General features: G+C 44.4%; 1 protein-coding gene across 1 annotated transcript in view; it reads right to left on the bottom strand.

Annotated features, from left to right (window-relative positions):
• Positions 1–18,145, bottom strand: part of LOC139581879 (transmembrane protein 150A-like) — a 45,821-nt gene extending 27,676 nt beyond the window's left edge. Inside the window, exon 1 of the mRNA XM_071412089.1 lies at positions 17,725–18,145. Coding sequence (XP_071268190.1) covers positions 17,725–18,145 — 421 coding nt within the window. The remainder of the gene's footprint in view (positions 1–17,724) is intronic.
• Positions 18,146–20,696: the final 2,551 nt, after the last annotated feature.

Below are 20,696 nucleotides of genomic sequence, written 5' to 3'. Positions count from 1 at the left end.
AGGGTGTCTTGCTAATTGCCTATAATTTCCACCTGTTGTCTATTCCATTTGCACAACAGCATGTGAAATTTATTGTCAATCAGTGTTGCTTCCTAAGTGGACAGTTTGATTTCACAGAAGTGTGATTGACTTGGAGTTACATTGTGTTGTTTAAGTGTTCCCTTTATTTTTTTGAGCAGTGTATACATTGTCATGTTCTGACCTTAGTTCCTTTTTTATGTCTTTATTTTAGTTTGGTCAGAGCGTGAGTTGGGGTGGGCATTCTATGTTGTTTTTCTATGTTTTGTTCTATGGTTATATTTCTATGTGTTTGGCCTAGTATGGTTCCCAATCAGAGGCAGGTGTCAGTCGTTGTCTCTGATTGGGAGCCATATTTAGGTAGCCTGTTTTCTTTTGTGTTTTGTGGGTGGTTGTTTTCCTGTGTCTGTGTTTTCACCATACGGGACTGTTTCGTTTTCGTTTTGAATCAGTCACGTTGTTATTTTTGTATTCTTAGTGTTCAGTTATTAAATTGAATATGGACACTTACCACGCTGCGCTTTGGTCCTCCTCTTCTTCCAACCACGACAAGCGTTACATATATATAAAACAATATTTTTTTCACCTCTTCCACACTAACTTTAGATCATTCAAAATTACAATGCTTGCATTTCATAATTTGGTCAGTAATGTATAAATGTGTAGGTTCAGAATTGGTTGTTGTCATGCCTAAATTTGATAATCTTGCCAATGAAAAAAACCATTATAGCACTTGGCAATATCAGTGGGTTTCGTGATGAGCCATCTGATTCAATGAATGATGGATCCGAGTTCGCCTTTTAGCCCAAAATTTCATTTAAGGTGCTCCAAAGCTTTTTACTTTCATTCTTTGCATAATATATTTTTGTTTCATAGTACAGTTTCTTCTTCTTTTTGTTAAGTTTAGTCACATAATTTCTCAATTTACAGTACCTTTGCCAATTGGCTGTGCAGCTAGATTTATTTGCTATTCCTTTTGCCTCGTCCCTCTCAACCTTATAAGCAATCTCATAAATGCTTCAGTGCAGCTTCAGGATGTTCCTTTTTACACACATAAGACCACCAAATATTTTTCACAATCACATCTTCAACATAGGAATCATTGCAAAACCTCTTGTATGATCGCTTATACACTATTTTAGGTCCAATCTTTGGAACTGTGGTTTTCCTTGATATGGCTATTATATTATGATCACTACATCCGATGGTTGTGGGTACTGCTTTAGAACAGATTTCTGCAGCATTAATAAAGAGGTGGTCAATACAAGTGGATAATTTAGCTCCTGTTCTGTTTATAAATACCCTGGTAGGTGGATTTTTTTATTTAACCTTTATTTATCCAGGTTTTTCTCATTGAGATAACATCTCTTTTCCAAGAGAGACCTGGTCCAATAGCAGCAGGGGGAACAACGTTTCAGACAAAACAACTTACATACACTAACACAACATTAAACAAAACTATAAACACATATGCAGTACAACAATTACATATTACGTTAAAAAACACAAAAGTCTTGACTAAAAAACAGCTGTCCTAAAGACAGCAAAAAAAAAAAGCTTCAAACTGTAACCAGTGGCTGCAACCTGGTTCAGGTTATCAATTACACTCTTCTATGATATATAATTGATAACCTGAACCAGGTTGCAGCCACTGGTTACAGTTTGAAGCTTTTTCTTGAGTGCACAGCTTGATGAAAGCCAGTCAATATTTTGATCAGCCAGAAAATATACCTCTGTTGATATAAGATACATTATCAAGCATGTCAAACATATTATCCAGATATTGACTATTAGCACTTGGTGGTCTATAGCAAATTCCCAAAAGAATAGGCTTTAGGTGAGGCAGGTGAACCTGTAACCTGAAACTTCAACAGCATTCGACATGAGATACTCTCTAAGCTTTACAGCAGTGGTCACCAACGAGTCGAGGCATTCCTAGTCAATCACCAAACATTTCTGTAGAAAAGCCAACGATTAAGGAAAAAAGGCTTGTGCTCCTTTTTTTTATCTTGTGTTGCGCTGTAGGCGGTAGGTGCACTTGATTCAGAAGCCCTGCACTACGGGTAGGCAAACTCTTCCCATTTTGAACCATTTAATTTGTCTGAAAAGTCAAACCCCGCCTACCCGGCTGACCGGGAGATCTGTGGCTAAATCCAGTGTGTCTACTGTGCTGGCTAATAGGATGGGTCAAATCACCATGCCTACTGTATCTACAGCTTCCACTACCCTGGTCTATTTTAGTATCGAGGAGTAGGCCCAGTTCACTTTCTCCGGTCATAGGAACAACATGAATTTGTGCCTGAGGCAGATGAGGTGCAACTCGAGTTTCTCCATCTGGTGGAGACTGTGTCCCCTCTCTTTGGTCAGTCTGCCCGGAGGAAAGGAAGGAGAGAGCAGAGACCGTGAGAGGCAGACCCTCTGATGCTCTCTCCCTCCCTGCCCTGAGACTAATGCTGTGTTCAAAAGAACTGAGAACTCGGAAATCTCCGACTTCAGTGCGTTCAAGACAACTGGGAACTCTGAAAAACGAGATTCGACTGTGAAAAATCGCTTTGAACGGTCATTCAACTCAGAAACTGTGGCATATTTCTAGAGCTCCGGCTTTCCAGTCTGAAGTTCACTGACGTACCTTGCTTTTTCTGAGTTCCCAGTTGTCTTGAAAGCACCATGACCATCAGTGGTGTAAAGTACTTAAGTAAAAATACTTGAAAGCACTACTTAAGTGGTTTTTTGGAGTTATCTGTACTTTACTATTTATATATTTTTTGACAACTTTTACTTCACTACATTCCTATTTCAAATGATGTACTTTTTACTCCATACATTTTCCTGACACCCAAAAGTACTCGCTACATTTTGAATGCTTAGCAGGACAGGAAAATGGTCTAATTCATGCACTTATCAAGAGAACATTCCTGGTCATCCCTACTGCTGTAACGTCCTGACCAGAGTTATTATGTGTTTTGCTTGTTTAGTGTTGGTCAGGACATGAGCTGGGTGGGAATTCTATGTTGTGTGTCTAGTTTGTCTGTTTCTATGTCCAGCCTAATATGGTTCTCAATCAGAGGCAGATGGTAATCGTTGTCCCTGATTGAGAATCATATATAGGAGGCTTGTTTTGTGTTGGGATTTTGTGGGTGTTTGTTTCCTGTCTCTGTGGTTGTCTGCACCAGATAGGTCTGTCTCGGTTTTTGCACATTTTGTTATTTTGTATGTTGTTTGTAGTGTTTCACTTGTTCTTTTATTAAACATGTTGAACACTAGCCGCGCTGCACTTTGGTCCTCTCCTTCACCTATGGAAGAAAGCCGTTACAGAAACACCCACCAAACCCGGACCAAGCAGCGTGGCAACGGGCAGCAGCAACAGCAGCAGCGGTACCAGGAGGAATGGTCATGGGAGGAAATAATGAACGGAAAAGGACCCTGGGCAAAGGTTGGAGAGAATCGCCGCTCTCGGGAGGAGAAGGAGGCAGCCACAGCCCAGGAGCGGTGGATTGAGGAGGCAGCACGTAAGAGAGGCTGGAAGCCCGAGAGGCTCACCCAAAAATGTCTTGGGGGGGGGATAAAGGGGAGTGTGGCGAAGCCGGGTTGGATACCTGAGCCAACTCCCCGGGCTTACCATGGAGTGAGAGGGAGTCGTACTGGTCAGACACCGTGTTATGCGGTAAAGCGCACGGTGTCCCCAGTACGTGTGCTTAGCCCAGTGCGGGCTATTCCACCTTGCCGCACTGGTAGGGCTAGGTTGGGCATCGAGCCGGGTGCCATGAAGTACGTCTAGTACGTCTCCTCGGGCCGGCGTACATGGCACCAGCCTTACAGGTGGTGTCCCCGGTTCGCCTGCATAGCCCAGTGCGGGCTATTCCACCTCGCCGCACTGGCAGGGCTACGGGGACCATTCAACCTGGTAAGGTTGGAGAGGCTCGGTGCTCAAGAGCGCGTGTCCTCCTTCACGGTCCGGTATATCCGGCGCCACCTTGCCGCCCCAGCCCAGTACCACCAGTGCCTACACCACGCACCAGGCTTCCAGTGCATCTCCAGAGCCCTGTTCCTCCTCCCCGCACTCGCCCTGAGGTGCGTGCCCTCAGCCCGGTACCTCCAGTTCCGGCACCACGCATCAGGCCAATAGTGCGTCTCAGCCGGCCAGAGTCTGCCGTCTGCCCAGCGGCGCCTGAACCGTCCTTCTGCCCAACGCCGTCTGAACCGTCCGTCTCCCCAGCGCCGTCTGAGCCATCCGTCTCCCCAGCGCCGTCTGAGCCATCCGTCTCCCCAGCGCCGTCTGAGCCATCCGTCTCCCCAGCGCCGTCTGAGCCATCCGTCTCCCCAGCGCCGTCTGAGCCATCCGTCTCCCCAGCGCCATCTGAGCCATCCGTCTCCCCAGCGCCATCTGAGCCATCCGTCTCCCCAGCGCCATTAGAGCCATCCGTCTCCCCAGCGCCGTTAGAGCCATCCGTCTGTCCCGAGCCGTTAGAGCCGCCCGTCTGTCCCGAGCCGTTCGTCAGTCAGGAGCCGCTAGAGCCATTCGTCAGTCAGGATCTGCCAGGGCCGCCAACCAGACAGGATCTGCCAGAGCCGCCAACCAGACAGGATCTGCCAGAGCCGCCAACCAGACAGGATCTGCCAGAGCCGCCAACCAGACAGGATCTGCCGGAGCCGTCAGCCAGTCATGAGCTGCCCTACGGTCATGAGCTGCCCTACGGTCATGAGCTGCCCTACGGTCATGAGCTGCCCTACGGTCATGAGCTGCCCTACGGTCATGAGCTGCCCTACAGTCATGAGCTGCCTTACAGTCATGAGCTGCCTTACAGTCATGAGCTGCCCTACAGTCATGAGCTGCCCTACAGTCATGAGCTGCCCTACAGTCATGAGCTGCCCTACAGTCATGAGCTGCCCTACAGTCATGAGCTGCCCTACAGTCATGAGCTGCCCTACAGTCATGAGCTGCCCTACAGTCATGAGCTGCCACTCAGTCCGGAGCTGCCACTCTGTCCTGAGCTGCCCCTCTGTCCTGAGCTGCCCCTCTGTCCGGAGCTGCCCCTCTGTCCGGAGCTGCCCCTCTGTCCGGAGCTGCCCCTCTGTCCGGAGCTGCCCCTCTGTCCGGAGCTGCCCCTCTGTCCTGAGCTGCCCCTCTGTCCTGAGCTGCCCCTCTGTCCTGAGCTGCCCCTCTGTCCTGAGCTACCTCTCTGTCCTGAGCTACCTCTCTGTCCTGAGCTACCTCTCTGTCCTGAGCTACCTCCAAAATCATGTGGGGGCCTTGGGGAGGATTCTTAGGCCAAGGTCGTGGGCGAGGGTCGCCACTCAAAGGACGCTAAGGAGGGGGACAAAGACAGTGGTGGAGTGGTGTCCTCGTCCACCGCCGGAGCCGCCACCGCGGACAGATGCCCACCCAGACCCTCCTCTTGAGTTGTAGGGGTGCGTTCGGAGTCCGCACCTCAGGAGGGGGGTACTGTAACGTCCTGACCATAGTGCTTATGTGTTTTGCTTGTTTTAGTGTTGGTCAGGACGTGAGCTGGGTGGGCATTCTATGTTGTGTGTCTAGTTTGTCTGTTTCTGTGTTCAGCCTAATATGGTTCTCAATCAGAGGCAGCTGTCAATCGTTGTCCCTGATTGAGAATCATATATAGGTGGCTTGTTTTGTGTTGGGGATTTGTGGGTGGTTGTTTTCTGTGTCAGTGTTTGTGCCACACGGGACTGTGACGGTTAGTACGTTTGTTGTTTGTATTTTGTCTAGTTTTCTTGTTATTAAATCATGGAAACTTACCACGCTGTACATTGGTCCTCCGATCCTTCTCGCCTCTCCTTGTCCGATGAGGAGGACGACTTAGACTGCCGTTACAATTTGTATGTATTTTATTTATAGCTATTACTTTTTATTCATTTTCTACTGTTTTTGGTGAAGTCCTTTTTTAAATTCCAAAGTGGATTTCTTGTTTGTAATAAAAAAGTGATTACCGGTAAATCTACTGTTGGTGTGTTTGCCCTTGCACATCTGAGCTCTCTTGTTGCAGGTGCATGGCAACAACTAGATAAGTTGAAAGAAAAAAGAAACCCATCCACTACTCTTGCTAGTATCACTTTTGTATTGAAGCTTACGTGTCGGCCTCTTGGCTTTTTATTCTACTAAACTAAATAAACCATCTTTGGTATAATGATAATAAAAGATTACATTTCTATAGTGCTTTTCATAATCTCAAAGCGAATCAAAAGCCAAAAAATAAACACGCAATACATTCTCATTATACTCATTATAATGAGTAGGCTAGCTATAGCTGGCTAGATCAACCAATAGATGCCAAGTCTTTGAGTGCATTCGTCCTTCAGAGATGGAGAAGTTCATGGCTTGATCAGTGGAAGGTGGTCAGGGAGATGTTTGATGAAGATGGAGTCTGGTGACGATCTTGTTGAGGGCTAGCTACTCTTGGAACCAGCCAGTGTAGCCACTGGACTTCTTGGGGGATGCCTCAGCAGCTCTAAGCGCCATAAAGCTCACCACACACAGTTCAGAGTAGTATCCAGTTGTCCTCATTACGAGCCTTCTGCCTCAGCACTGCATTCCTCTACTGCATCTCCAATTCCTCTCAAGCTTCAGGTGACTCATCAACTGATACATGCGTAGGCCTACGGTACACTCAAGTCTACTCCAAACACTAGCTACTTAGCTAACGTTAGCCAAAACAACAACATGAAAGGTCACTGGGGTGAGGGCTACAGATGATCCTTTCTGGTTTATATGTGAAGCCGACACTGAGTGCATTCAAGACAATGGGGAACTCGGGGAATAAAATATGCTCCGACTGGGAAAAATCTTTTCCGGTCATCCAACTCGGAATTACAAGTCAGAAACTTGGCCATCATCCTAGAGCTCCAACTTCTCCTACCTAAAGATCATGAAGTCACGATTTGTCCTAGTCTGAGCTCGTTTTGTTTCCGAATTCCCAGTTGTCTTTAACGCACCAAAAGTAATACATTTCGGCCATGGCATATTGCATACTTTTAAAACTAAACAGTACGTGCTAAATAATATGAAGTACGATTAGTACACAGTATGCCGTTTAAGTAGATTTTGGACATGGCCACTATTTGGATACAGATAACATGGCCGTGAAACGAGTTAGCCGTGTCACTGCTGCACCCGTTCCTCCCTCTGAAAATCTTCCTCTGACTATGGTGAAGGAAAAGGAAAATTGCCACCACTGCACAGTCCAGAGAATAATGCCCGGTGAGTGAGTTGTAGGCTCAGATGTGTGGACAGTTTAGCTAATTACGGAAAAGGCAGTCGAGTCGAGGTAAGCTTTCTGATGAAAAGCAAGAAGAAGTGTTTAAATGACTTGGAGACACTGTGTTGGACCATTTATAGGGTAGGAGGAACGCCCCTCCCTGACGCACACATCTCAACGTCCAACCATTCATGTCTTGCGTAGTGTAATAAAGGCTTCTGATGAATACGCTGGGAGTGTACCCCATAAGTGAAATACCTAAACAAATACTTGAAAGATAACTAGGCTACAGAGAGGAACTAAACAAGGAGAACAGAGAGGTGAAAAATGTGAAGAACAAAAATAGGCATAATAGGAGATTCTTGCTCTCCTTTGCCACCTGTTATGTACATTCACCTCATGCACAGCAAGAGCTTACTTTCACTAATAGTAAATGGCAGAGGCATTGATCACTAGTTTAACACAATGGATGACCTTGACCAATCAACTTGCAGCTCAAATCGTGTGGGGGGGGGGGGGGAAGTTGTTTATTGGTGTAGTGTACGTATGTAGGCTACTGTTAGTGTGGTGAGGTAAATATGAATGAAACTGTAAAGTACAGCATGGTAAAGACAGTGTAATACGGTACTGACTTGATGAGTGGGACATTGTCAAGGGTACAGCACAGCACAGGACCCCTCTGTAGAGACAGCTTCTCTTCACACGACTGATTATACAGCCTGGATAGAAACAACATAGACATTTTCTTCACACTTTTGCTGTCAAATGGAACACACTAACTTCTCTGATGGAATTACATTACTTTACCACTTCAGATTTTGGAATTGGTATTTTATTAGGATCCCCATTAGCTGTTGCAAAAGCAGCAGCTACTCTTCCTGGGATCCACACAAAACATGAAACATGACATAATACAGAACATCAATTGACAAGAACAGTTCAAGTACAGAACTACATAATTTAAAAAGAAAGGCACACGTAGCCTACATATCAATGCATACATACAAACTATCTAGATCAAATAGGGGAGAGGCGTTGTGCCATGAGGTGTTGCTTTATCTGTTTTTTGAAACCAGGTTTGCTGTTTATTTGCGCAATTTGAGATGGAAGGAAGTTCTATGCAATAAGGGCTCTATATAATACTGTACACTTTCTTGAATTTGTTCTGGATTTGGGGACTGTGAAAAGACCGCTGGTGGCATGTCTGGTGGGGTAAGTGTGTGTGTAATCTTCTTATTATCAATTTCTTTCAACCAATCATCAGTCATTTGTGTCAGTGCAGTACATGTTGAGTGCCCTTCTCTATAAGCATGCTGAAAGTATGTTGTTCATTTGTTATCAGAGAAATAGCATTGTATTTGGGTCAAACACAATTTTTTCCAACAGTTTGCTAAGAGCTGGTAACAAGCTTATAGGTTTGCTGTTAGAACCAGTAAAGGCTGCTTTACCACTCTTGGCTAGAGGATTTCCCTCCAGGCCAAAGACTTTCCTCTAGGCTCAGATTAAAAATGTGATTGTAGTGGCTATAGAGTCAGCTACCATCCTCAGTAGCTTTCCATCTAAGTAGTCAATGCCAGGTGGTTTGTCATTATTGATCGATAACAATACTTTTTTACACCTCTCCGGTCACAAACTTTACAAAATTCAAACATGCAATGCTTTTCTTTCATTATTAGTTTTTTTATGCATGAATGCAATTGCTAATTGTTCATTGTTGGCATTTCCTGCCTAAGTTTGCCCACTTTGCCAATGAAGTAATCATGAAAATAATTGGCAACATCAAATGGTTTTGTGATGAATAAGCCATCTGATTCAATGAAAGTTGAATTTGTCTTTCTGCCCATCATTTAATTTAAAGTACTCAAAAGTTTTTTCCATCTTTCTTTCCATTATTGATCTTGGCTTCACAATACAGTTTCTTCTTCTTTTTGTTGAGTTTAGTCACATAATTTCTCAATTTGCAGTAAGTCAGCCAGTCAGATGTGTAGCCAGACTTATTAGCCACTCCTTTTACCATCTCTTTCAACCATACAGTTTTTAAATTCCTCAATCCATGGAGCCTTAACAGTTCTAACAGATCTAACAAGCAATTTCATAAATTCAACAAGTGCAGCGTCTGGATACTCCTCATTAATCAGACCAACACATATGTTTTAACATCATCCACATAAGAGTCACAGCAAAATCTTTCTATGATCGCTGGCCCAGCTGTAGGAACTTTGGTTTTATTGGATATAGCCACTATGTTGTGATCACTGCATCCAATGGGTACGGATACAGCTTTAGAACAAAGTTCTACAGTATTAGTAAAAATGTGATTGGTACATGTGGATAATCTTGTTCCTGTAGTGTTTGTAAACACCCCGCATGTGACAAATTTATTTGTCACATGCGCCGAATACAACAAGTGTAGACCTTACCGTGAAATGCTTACTTAACCAACAGTGCCCAACAATGCCCTTAACCAACAGTGCAGTTCAAGAAGAGTTAAGAAAATATTTGCCAAATAAACTAAAGTAAAAAATTATAAATACACAATAGCATAACAATAACGAGGCAATATACAGGGTCAGTGTGCGGGGGTACAGGTTAGAGGTCGTTTGTACATGTTGTGACGGCCCTGAATTTTTCTGAACCGTCTCTGTGCTTCTCCTTCTATTAGGGCGCTTCTCCTTTAATTCCCCATTAAATAGCCAGCATCAGCTGCGCAAAGGTGAAGTTGTGATTGAGACATGAATGAGGATGTGTACTACCTTCAGTTCATGAAGCTTCGCTATTCCGTTTGTTTTGTTGCCTTACAGTGTGTTTTGTAGCCTTAAAGCGAGTTTACCCAAGATTGGATCCACTCTGTGCGTCTGTGGACTACAACTCTCTGTTGGTTTTCGTGGCCTTTTCTCCGCTGGAGATATATATATTTTTTTTTTTACCTTTATTTAACCAGGTAGGCTAGTTGAGAACAAGTTCTCATTTGCAACTGCGACCTGGCCAAGATAAAGCATAGCAGTGTGAACAGACAACACAGAGTTACACATGGAGTAAACAATAAACAAGTCAATAACATGGTAGAAAAAAAAGAGAATCTATATACAATGTGTGCAAAAGGCATGAGGTAGGCAATAAATCGAATAATTACAATTTAGCAGATTAACACTGGAGTGATAAATCATCAGATGATCATGTGCAAGAAGAGATACTGGTGTGCAAAAGAGCAGAAAAGTAAATAAATAAAAGCAGTATGGGGGGTGAGGTAGGTAAATTGGGTGGGTAGTTTACAGATGGACTATGTACAGCTGCAGCGATCGGTTAGCTGCTCGGATAGCAGATTTTTAAAGTTGTTGAGGGAGATAAAAGTCTCCAACTTCAGAGATTTTTGCAATTCGTTCCAGTCGCAGGCAGCAGAGAACTGGAAGGAAAGGCGTCCAAATGAGGTTTTGGCTTTAGGGATGATCAGTGAGATACACCTGCTGGAGCGCGTGCTACGGGTGGGTGTAGCCATCGTGACCAGTGAACTGAGATAAGGCGGCACTTTACCTAGCATAGCCTTGTAGATGACCTGGAGCCAGTGGGTCTGACGACGAACATGTAGCGAGGGCCAGCCGACTAGGGCATACAGGTCGCAGTGGTGGGTCGTATAAGGTGCTTTAGTAACAAAACGAATGGCACTGTGATAAACTGCATCCAGTTTGCTGAGTAGAGTATTGGAAGCTATTTTGTAGATGACATCGCCGAAGTCGAGGATCGGTAGGATAGTCAGTTTTACTAGGGTAAGTTTGGCGGCGTGAGTGAAGGAGGCTTTGTTGCGGAATAGAAAGCCGATTCTTGATTTGATTTTGGATTGGAGATGTTTGATATGAGTCTGGAAGGAGAGTTTGCAGTCTAGCCAGACACCTAGGTACTTATAGATGTCCACATATTCTAGGTCGGAACCGTCCAGGGTGGTGATGCTAGTCGGGCGTGCGGGTGCAGGCAGCGAACGGTTGAAAAGCATGCATTTGGTTTTACTAGCGTTTAAGAGCAGTTGGAGGCCACGGAAGGAGTGTTGTATGGCATTGAAGCTCGTTTGGAGGTTAGATAGCACAGTGTCCAAGGAAGGGCCGGAAGTATATAGAATGGTGTCGTCTGCGTAGAGGTGGATCAGGGAATCGCCCGCAGCAAGAGCAACATCATTGATGTATACAGAGAAAAGAGTCGGCCCGAGAATTGAACCCTGTGGTACCCCCATAGAGACTGCCAGAGGACCGGACAACATGCCCTCCGATTTGACACACTGAACTCTGTCTGCAAAGTAGTTGGTGAACCAGGCAAGGCAGTCATTAGAAAAACCGAGGCTACTGAGTCTGCCGATAAGAATATGGTGATTGACAGAGTCGAAAGCCTTGGCCAGGTCGATGAAGACGGCTGCACAGTAATGTCTTTTATCGATGGCGGTTATGATATCGTTTAGTACCTTGAGCGTGGCTGAGGTGCACCCGTGACCGGCTCGGAAACCGGATTGCACAGCGGAGAAGGTACGGTGGGATTCGAGATGGTCAGTGATCTGTTTGTTGACTTGGCTTTCGAAGACCTTAGATAGGCAGGGCAGGATGGATATAGGTCTGTAACAGTTTGGGTCCAGGGTGTCTCCCCCTTTGAAGAGGGGGATGACCGCGGCAGCTTTCCAATCCTTGGGGATCTCAGATGATACGAAGGAGAGGTTGAACAGGCTGGTAATAGGGGGTGCGACAATGGCGGCGGACAGTTTCAGAAATAGGGGGTCCAGATTGTCAAGCCCAGCTGATTTGTATGGGTCCAGGTTTTCCAGCTCTTTCAGAACATCTGCTATCTGGATATGGGTAAAGGAGAAGCTGGGGAGGCTTGGGCGAGTAGCAGCGGGGGGGGCGGGGCTGTTGGCCAAGGTTGGAGTCGCCAGGAGGAAGGCATGGCCAGCCATTGAGAAATGTTTGTTGAAGTTTTCGATTATCACGGACTTATCAGTGGTGACCGTGTTACCTAGCCTCAGTGCAGTGGGCAGCTGGGAGGAGGTGCTCTTGTTTTCCATGGACTTTACAGTATCCCAGAACTTTTTGGAGTTAGAGCTACAGGATGCAAATTTCTGCTTGAAAAAGCTGGCCTTTGCTTTCCTGACTGACTGCGTGTATTGGTTCCTGACTTCCCTGAACAGTTGCATATCGCGGGGGCTCTTCGATGCTATTGCAGTTCGCCACAGGATGTTTTTGTGCTGGTCGAGGGCAGTCAGGTCTGGAGTGAACCAAGGGCTATATCTGTTCTTGGTTCTGCATTTTTTGAACGGAGCATGCTTGTCTAATATGGTGAGGAAGTAACTTTTAAAGAATGACCAGGCATCCTCAACTGACGGGATGAGGTCAATATCCTTCCAGGGTACCCGGGCCAGGTCGATTAGAAAGGCCTGCTCGCAGAAGTGTTTTAGGGAGCGTTTGACAGTGATGAGGGGTGGTCGTTTGACCGCGGACCCGTGGCGGATACAGGCAATGAGGCAGTGATCGCTGAGATCTTGATTGAAGACAGCAGAGGTGTATTTGGAGGGCAGGTTGGTCAGGATAATGTCTATTAGGGTGCCCATGTTTACGGATTTAGGGTTGTACCTGGTTGGTTCCTTGATGATTTGTGTGAGATTGAGGGCATCAAGCTTGGATTGTAGGACTGCCGGGGTGTTAAGCATATCCCAGTTTAGGTCACCTAACAGAACAAACTCTGAAGCTAGATGGGGAGCGATCAATTCACAGATGGTGTCCAGGGCACAGCTGGGAGCTGAGGGGGGTCGGTAGCAGGCGGCAACAGTGAGAGACTTATTTCTGGAGAGATTAATTTTTAAAATTAGAAGTTCGAACTGTTTGGGCATAGACCTGGAAAGTATGACAGAACTTTGCAGGCTATCTCTGCAGTAGATTGCAACTCCTCCCCCTTTGGCAGTTCTATCTTGACGGAAAGTGTTATAGTTGGGTATGGAAATCCCAGAATTTTTGGTGGCCTTCCTAAGCCAGGATTCGGACACGGCAAGGACATCAGGGTTGGCAGAGTGTGCTAAAGCGGTGAGTAAGGCAAACTTAGGGAGGAGGCTTCTGATGTTGACATGCATGAGGCCAAGGCTTTTTCGATCACAGAAGTCAACAAATGAGGGTGACTGGGGACATGCAGGGCCTGGGTTTACCTCCACATCACCCGAGGAACAGAGGAGTAGTAGGATGAGGGTGTGGCTAAAGGCTATCAAAACTGGTCGCCTAGAGCGTTGGGGACAAAGAATAAAAGGAGCAGATTTATGGGCGTGGTAGAATAGATTCTGGGCATAATGTGCAGACAGGGGTATGGTGGGGCACGGGTACAGCGGAGGCAAGCCCAGGCACTGGGTGATGATAAGAGAGGTTGTATCTCTGGACATGCTGGTCTCAATGGGTGAGGTCACCGCATGTGTGGGGGGTGGGACAAAGGAGGTATCAGAGGTAAGGAGAGTGGAACTACGGGGTCCATTGCAAACCAAAACAATGATAATGATAACTAGCCTGAACAACAGTATGCAAGGCATATTGATATTTGAGAGAGACATACAATAAGGCATAAAGTGATTGCAGGTCTTGATTGGGAGAGCTAGCTAAAACAACAGGTAAGATAACAGCAGCAATAACAGGGTGCTAGTCTAACACAGCAACAACAGGTAAAAATGGCGACGACTAGGCAGAGAGGGTCGGATTAACTACACACAGATCCTGAGTTAAAGCACAGAGCCGACAGATAAAACACAAATAAACAGAATGGAGTACCGTGAATTAATGGACAGTCAAGCAGGCATCAGCTATGTAGCCAAGTGATCATAGTGTCCAGGGGGCAGCCGTAGATGGAGCAGGGAGGCCTCCACTAAGCTAGCACGCGGGATCTGTTGGCGGATTGTCTGACTGACCACAACTTTTTGTACACTGTATTTCATTTGTTTGGGGTGATGTATACTGTGATTTATGTAGTTGTGAGGATGTATTATTCTTTGATTAGTCTTTGATACGCTTTATAGTTGTGTTGCAAAATAAGTGTTATTTTGAGTGTATGAATATACTGGGTTTACTCTACGGACAAACGTTGCGTTTACCCGGCTGGACTCTTTTTATGCCCGAGGTACAGGACATTTCTAAATGAACATAAGTGCATTAATTGTTATATTGTTGTATGTGTGATCATTTATGTTGTTAATACAACCACGCAAAAGAATACACTTGTTTGAAGTTCTTTCCAATGTTTTAAGGGGTTTATGAAAAGTATATTTCCATCCTGACTTTTACATAAGTCCTTTGTATTGGTGTGACTTGACGGACCAGATGGGACTCATTCCCTCCCAAACTAAAAGGAGAAACCAATGCTTTCTCTGGTAGGCACAACCTACCTGGCACCCCTATAAATAACCTCAAGTCAAAACCGTTACAATGTAGGTAGGGGTGAAGTGACTACGCATAGGTAATAAACAGCGAGTAACAGTAGTGTACAAAACATATGGGGGGGTGTCAATGTAATAGTCCGGTGACCATTTGATTAATTGTTCAGCAGTCTTATGGCTTGGGGGTAGAAGCTGTCATGACGTTGCCCTCTTTGGGTACAGCAAGCCCCACCCCCCCTCTCCCTGCCTCTCCCTGCCTCCTACAACTAGGCTGCTGTGGTCAGAGAGGTCATAAATTCCTGGAAGAGATTGTCTCCTCATGGCCACAGTATAGAGACAGAGTGAAGTTTCATAGAGAACAAATCAATTTCTTCCACCTCACAGAACTTGAGGTCCGAACAACATTTATGTTCCGGAGAAGGTATAAAAGATCGGTGAAGAATCCAGCTACGAACTGGTCCGTTTGTTACAACTTGGTAAAACTCAGGGGAGACGGTGCGGCCACATTACCATAACGCTGTTTATATAATAGCCTCAGATATGAGGTTTACATCTAATTGTTGTATAAGATGAATGAGTGAGGATGATACTGTTTGTAAAATTGTGTAATGTGATTTTGGACTGTTTAATGAAGGAAACTCCAATTCCCTTTTGAGTTGAACTAAATCAGAGGACCGCCCATGAGCCCAGTTAGGGTCAGGCATCCTGGGACAGACCCTTTTCTGCAACTCCTGAATAAAACCCCAACTTTGAGAAATTCTCACCAGACCATGTTTTTCTCCATTACAAGAGGACAAAGGTTGCAGACCATTGCTGAATCTTTTAACCATACCACGTGGTTAAACTCGTAGACTATCGATACCGACAGAATAAGAACAAGTCTTTGATATTAATTACTAGTCTGCAGCTAGGAATTCGGTATCATTGAACGCGAAGAACGACAACTGCCGAAACAACCATTCTACAACAACATGAATGTCCCTCTGAACTATCCCCTCTAACCACGACAGACAGACAGAGAGACGGACAATTCTACAAAAGAAACAAACTTTTCAACAGCGATCAAGACGACACACTGAGCGTAAATATATATATTGATTGCAATTGTTCCCGAATGAGTGAGCGTTCATGTGCAAAGGATTAGTATTTCAATTGTTATAATTATCAACTCTGTAGTGACTTCTCAGGAGACCCCCACTCCCCCTTTTGTCGAACAAGCCGCCATGCCGGTTTAGCCCACCAATGAAAATTCCCCTATCATTTCTTGTAACCATATTTACTTTGTTTGATTATGCATTTCTGTGAATTACTTAGTTAGTAAATAAATGATTTAAGACAATTGATGTATGGATGACTCGTAGTGAAGACTGGGTTCGTGCAGATTTATGACGTTTGGAATGAGACTAACGTGAGGTAAAGTAAATAATTCATTAATTCGAAGACTAATTGATCAGATATAAAATATCTGAAATTATATTAGGAAATTATAACTTTGTAATCTGAATATTTTCCTTGGAGCCCCGACTTCCTAGTTAATTACAGTTACATGTTTAATCGCGTAATACTAATTACAGAGAATCTTTGATAACTAAAAGTCTTCATTTAATGATAGTAAAGACACGACAGAGCCTTTTTGGTCCTAGACTTGGCGCTCCGGTACCGCTTGCCGTGTGGTAGCAGAGAAACAGTCTATAACTTGGGTGACTGGAGTCTCTGACAATTTTATGGGCTTTCCTCTGACACGGCCTATTATATAGGTCCTGGACTGCAGGAAGCTTGGCCCCAGTGATGTACTGGGCCGTATGCATTACCCTCTGTAGCACCCGGGTCAGGATGCTCTCGATGGTGCAGCTGTAGAACTTTTGAGGGACCCATGCCAAATCTTTTCAGTCTCATGAGGGGGTAAAGGTGTTGTCGTGCCCTCTTCACGACTGTCTTGGTGTGTTTGGACCATGATAGATCGTTGGTGATGTGGACACTAAGGAACTTGAAACTCTCGACTAGCTCCACTACAGCCCCATTGATGTTAATGGGGGCCTGTTCGGCCAGCCTTTTCCTGTAGTTCACGATCAGCTCCTTTGTCTTGCATACACTATCAAGCATTTCACACATATTACTTAGGTACTGACTGTTAGCACTTGGTGGCCTATAGCAACACCCCAAAAGAAAAGGCTCTAGATGTGCCAAGTGAACCTGCAACCACAACACTTCAATAACACTTGACATAAGATCTTCTCTAAGCACTACAGGGATATGCCTCTGAATATATACAGCACCCCCTCCACCATAATTGTTTCTGTCTCTTCTATAGATGTTATATCCTTGAATTGCTTGTGACAAACCTCTTCAAGATTAGGAGAGTTTGTCACAAATTAAGCGGGAAACCGTCACCAAAACCCCCAGAATGAGAGTTCTTTCGAACAGGACAGTACCTGCGTGTTTGTTTTTCCATCCTGGTCCACGCAGGCCGCAGGCAAGGCCAAGGATAGCAGGGTTTGGTACACATCGGGTTCTCGGTAGGTCCAGGTCCAAACGCCAACAGGTAAGTCCAAAAAGTCCAGCTCATACACGGTAAATCCAGCCAATATATATCGTCTCTTTCTCTATGGTTTACAGATCCTTCCAGACCCTTCTCTCTCTCTTCCTGGTTTGTCTTAACCCCTTATCTGTGGGTCGGCCCCACCTTCTGAGCGTTCCCCTTGCTTCTGGGAATAGTTTTGGCAGTCGGACATTTTGTGATCTGTAGTTCTGATCGTGGTGGCCATTTTAGTGAGAGGGCAGAGCCCCTTTATTAGTTCTGCTCTCACATATCTGCCATTTATCACTCAACCCTATTCTTTGCCACATGCTACTGCTGTATCATCAAATTAATTATGTAACTGAGTCTCAGAAATGGATAATATATGAATGCTATCTGATGTTAGCAAGTTATTGATTTCATGAACCTTATTTCTAAGGCTAAATATATCAATATGGGCTACTTTCAGCCCTTTCCTGTGTAGCTTATCAAAGACCGACATAATACTGTAAAGAGCAAACAAAGCAAGAGAAAAAAATATACATTCAGCAGTCCATTAATCAATTGGTGGGTGTGTGCTGAAGGGGTTAAGTTACGATCCATATGCTTGGCTCGCTCATCACTTCCATGCATCTGAGAGGGTGGGTGGACAATGAGCCTGTCATAGCAGATGTAAGCAATGTCCCCACGCGCTCTGGCGGCTTTCATGGCTGGGATAAGTTCTATCCTCTTCGGGAGTACAGCTTCAGGATAATCCTTGTTGAGGAAGATATACGTTCCTCTCAAGTTCTTGGCTCTTTCCAGAACAGCTACCTTGTCCTTGAACCCCAGGAACTTGACCACTATCGGCCTGGTCCTATCACCTGGACCAGTGGTGGGATTTCCAGTCCTGTGGGCGCGCTCCACCTCATTCTTCCTGTGGTCCATTTTCAATTTCTCAAAGATCATTTCCCTCACTTTGTCCTCAGACTCCGACCAGGTCTTATGTGGAGATTCTGAAATTCCATCCATAACCATGTTGTTCTGCCTTGATTGTCCCTTGGATTGTTATCATGGATTCACACACAAAACTGATGTCCTCTCTCAACGACCTACAGTTTGCTATCATCTGCCGTTCTCCTGTTTCAACTCATCGAGCTGACCCTGGGAGAAGTGCAAACTGTTCTTCAGGTCCTGGACCTCTCTGGTGAGGTCGTCCATTCTTTTATTGGTAGAATCCACAAGTATTTGGACAAAACACTTGAAGCTATTTTCTTGTAACAACTGCTTGTAGGATTATTTTTGTTAATTTAAAAGATCCTTCACGTGTGATAGAGAGAAACCACTTTCCTCACCGGTACTCCCGCCGGGCTTTGGTCTTTGTCATGGTACTATAGCTAGCAACGTAGGTTGTGTTACTCCTCGCAGTTACAGACAGGATCATTGAGCCAGATGTCATTGATCGTTGAGACATTTAAAAAATGTCCCATTAATACGTCAAGGGAAATATAGTATTCTTTCTAACAAGGATATCTACATATATTTCAGGATGTGGTGTATCATTGGAAATACTCACGAAATATTCACGTAAACATAACACTTTTATAAACATAGCTTAAGCATAGGGACAGGGTAAGTTGAGCCACCTTGAAGTAAGTGGGTGATGGTGTCTTGTGATGGTAGGTCAATGTCTAATTCCTGGAATGGGGGTGTAGTATGTTGTATATCTTAAATGTATGCCTACATTCAGATATACACTCGGTGGCCAGTTTATTAGGTACACCCACCTAGTACCGGGTCAGACCTCCCCTTTGCCTCCAGAACAGCCTGAATTTTTTAGGGCATGGAAACATTGCTATCAAGGGACCTAACGTATGCCAGGAAAACATTCCCCACACCATTACACTACCTGCCTTTACCATTGAAACCAGGCAGGATGGGGCCATGGACTCATGCTGCTTATGCCAAATCCTGACTCTGCCATCAGCATGACGCAACAAGAACCGGGATTCGTCAGACCAGGCAATGTTTTTCCACCCCTCAGTTTTCCAGTGCTGGTGATCGCGTGCCCACTGGAGCCGCTTCTGTTTCATGGTAAGGTTGGACCCGGGTGCAGAGAAGAGACCAGACGAAGAATCAGCGGTTAAGGATAAAAATAATACTTTACTGAGAAACGGTAATGGAAGGATCACAGTAACACTGGGACAACAAACACTAAGTCTCAAACACTCACTCAGGAGACAAACGCACACGTCACATAATTCAAGCTTCAGCAAAGGACAACAGACACACCTCTTTTAACCTCTAACGAGCCTCTACCCCGGGTCCGTGATCACCCCCCACCCCCCCACACACTGATTAGCATAGCTAGCATAGCTTCACAAGTAGATAGTAGCATCTAAATATCATTAAATCACAAGTCCAAGACACCAGATGAAAGATACAGATCTTGTGAATAAAGCCACCATTTCAGATTTTTAAAATGTTTTACAGGGAAGACAAAATATGTAAATCTATTAGCTAAACACGTTAGCAAAATACACCACTTTTCTAACTCCATCAGTTTCTTACTACTTCAGGTGCTATCACCAATTCGGCTAAACTAAGATATTGATAGCCACTAACCAAGAAAAAACCTCTTCAGATGACAGTCTGATAACATATTTATGGTATAGGATAGGTTTTGTTAGAAAAAAGTGCATATTTCAGGTAGAAATCACAGTTTACAATTGCACCGACCATCACAAGACGACTAGAATTACTATAGAGAGCAACGTGTATGACCAATTTACTCTTAATAAAACATTTCATAAGAATAGACAAAGCATAGCAATGGAAAGACCCAGATCTTGTGATTCCAGACAATATTTCAGATTTTCTAAGCGTTTTACAGCGAAAACACAATAAATCGATAAGTTAGCATACCACATGTGAAAACGTTACCAGAGCATCGATTCCAGCCAAAGAGCGCTATAACGTAATCACCGCCAAAATATATAAATTTTTTCACTAACCTTCTCAGAATTCTTCCGATGACACTCCTGTAACATCATTTTACAACATACATATACAGTTTGTTCGAAAATGTGCATATTTAGCCATACAAAACCGTGGTTACACAATGAAAATACTAGGAAATCAAGCCTCAAAATGTCTGACGTCATCTTTCAGAGTGATCTAGTTTAATTGAAAGCTAATCATATACTTGACTAAAAAATACAGGGTTGACAGGAATCGAAAGACAAATTAGTTCTTAATGCAATCGCTGATTTACATTTTTTAAATTATCCTTACTTTTCAATACAGGTTGCGCCAAGCGAAGCTATAGCAAACAAGATGGCGACATAAACGTTTAACATTTATCGACAGAAACACGATTTATCATCATAAATTGTTCTTACTGTGAGCTGTTCTTCCATCAGAATCTTGGGCAAAGAATCCTTTCTTGGGTCGAATCTTCTTTTGGTCGATAGATGTCCTCTGTCCTTCGAAATATCCACTAACGATCGAACGGGACCCCGAAACGTGTCCAAAGTTTCAGAGTGCACGACAAAGAAATTCCTCAAAATCGCACTAAACGGATATAAAT

This window comes from Salvelinus alpinus, chromosome 7, assembly GCF_045679555.1.
Source record: "Salvelinus alpinus chromosome 7, SLU_Salpinus.1, whole genome shotgun sequence".
NCBI classification, from domain to species: domain Eukaryota; kingdom Metazoa; phylum Chordata; class Actinopteri; order Salmoniformes; family Salmonidae; genus Salvelinus; species Salvelinus alpinus.
The sequence above is the reverse complement of the archived record's forward strand: the minus strand, read 5'-3'. Positions and strand labels throughout refer to the sequence as shown.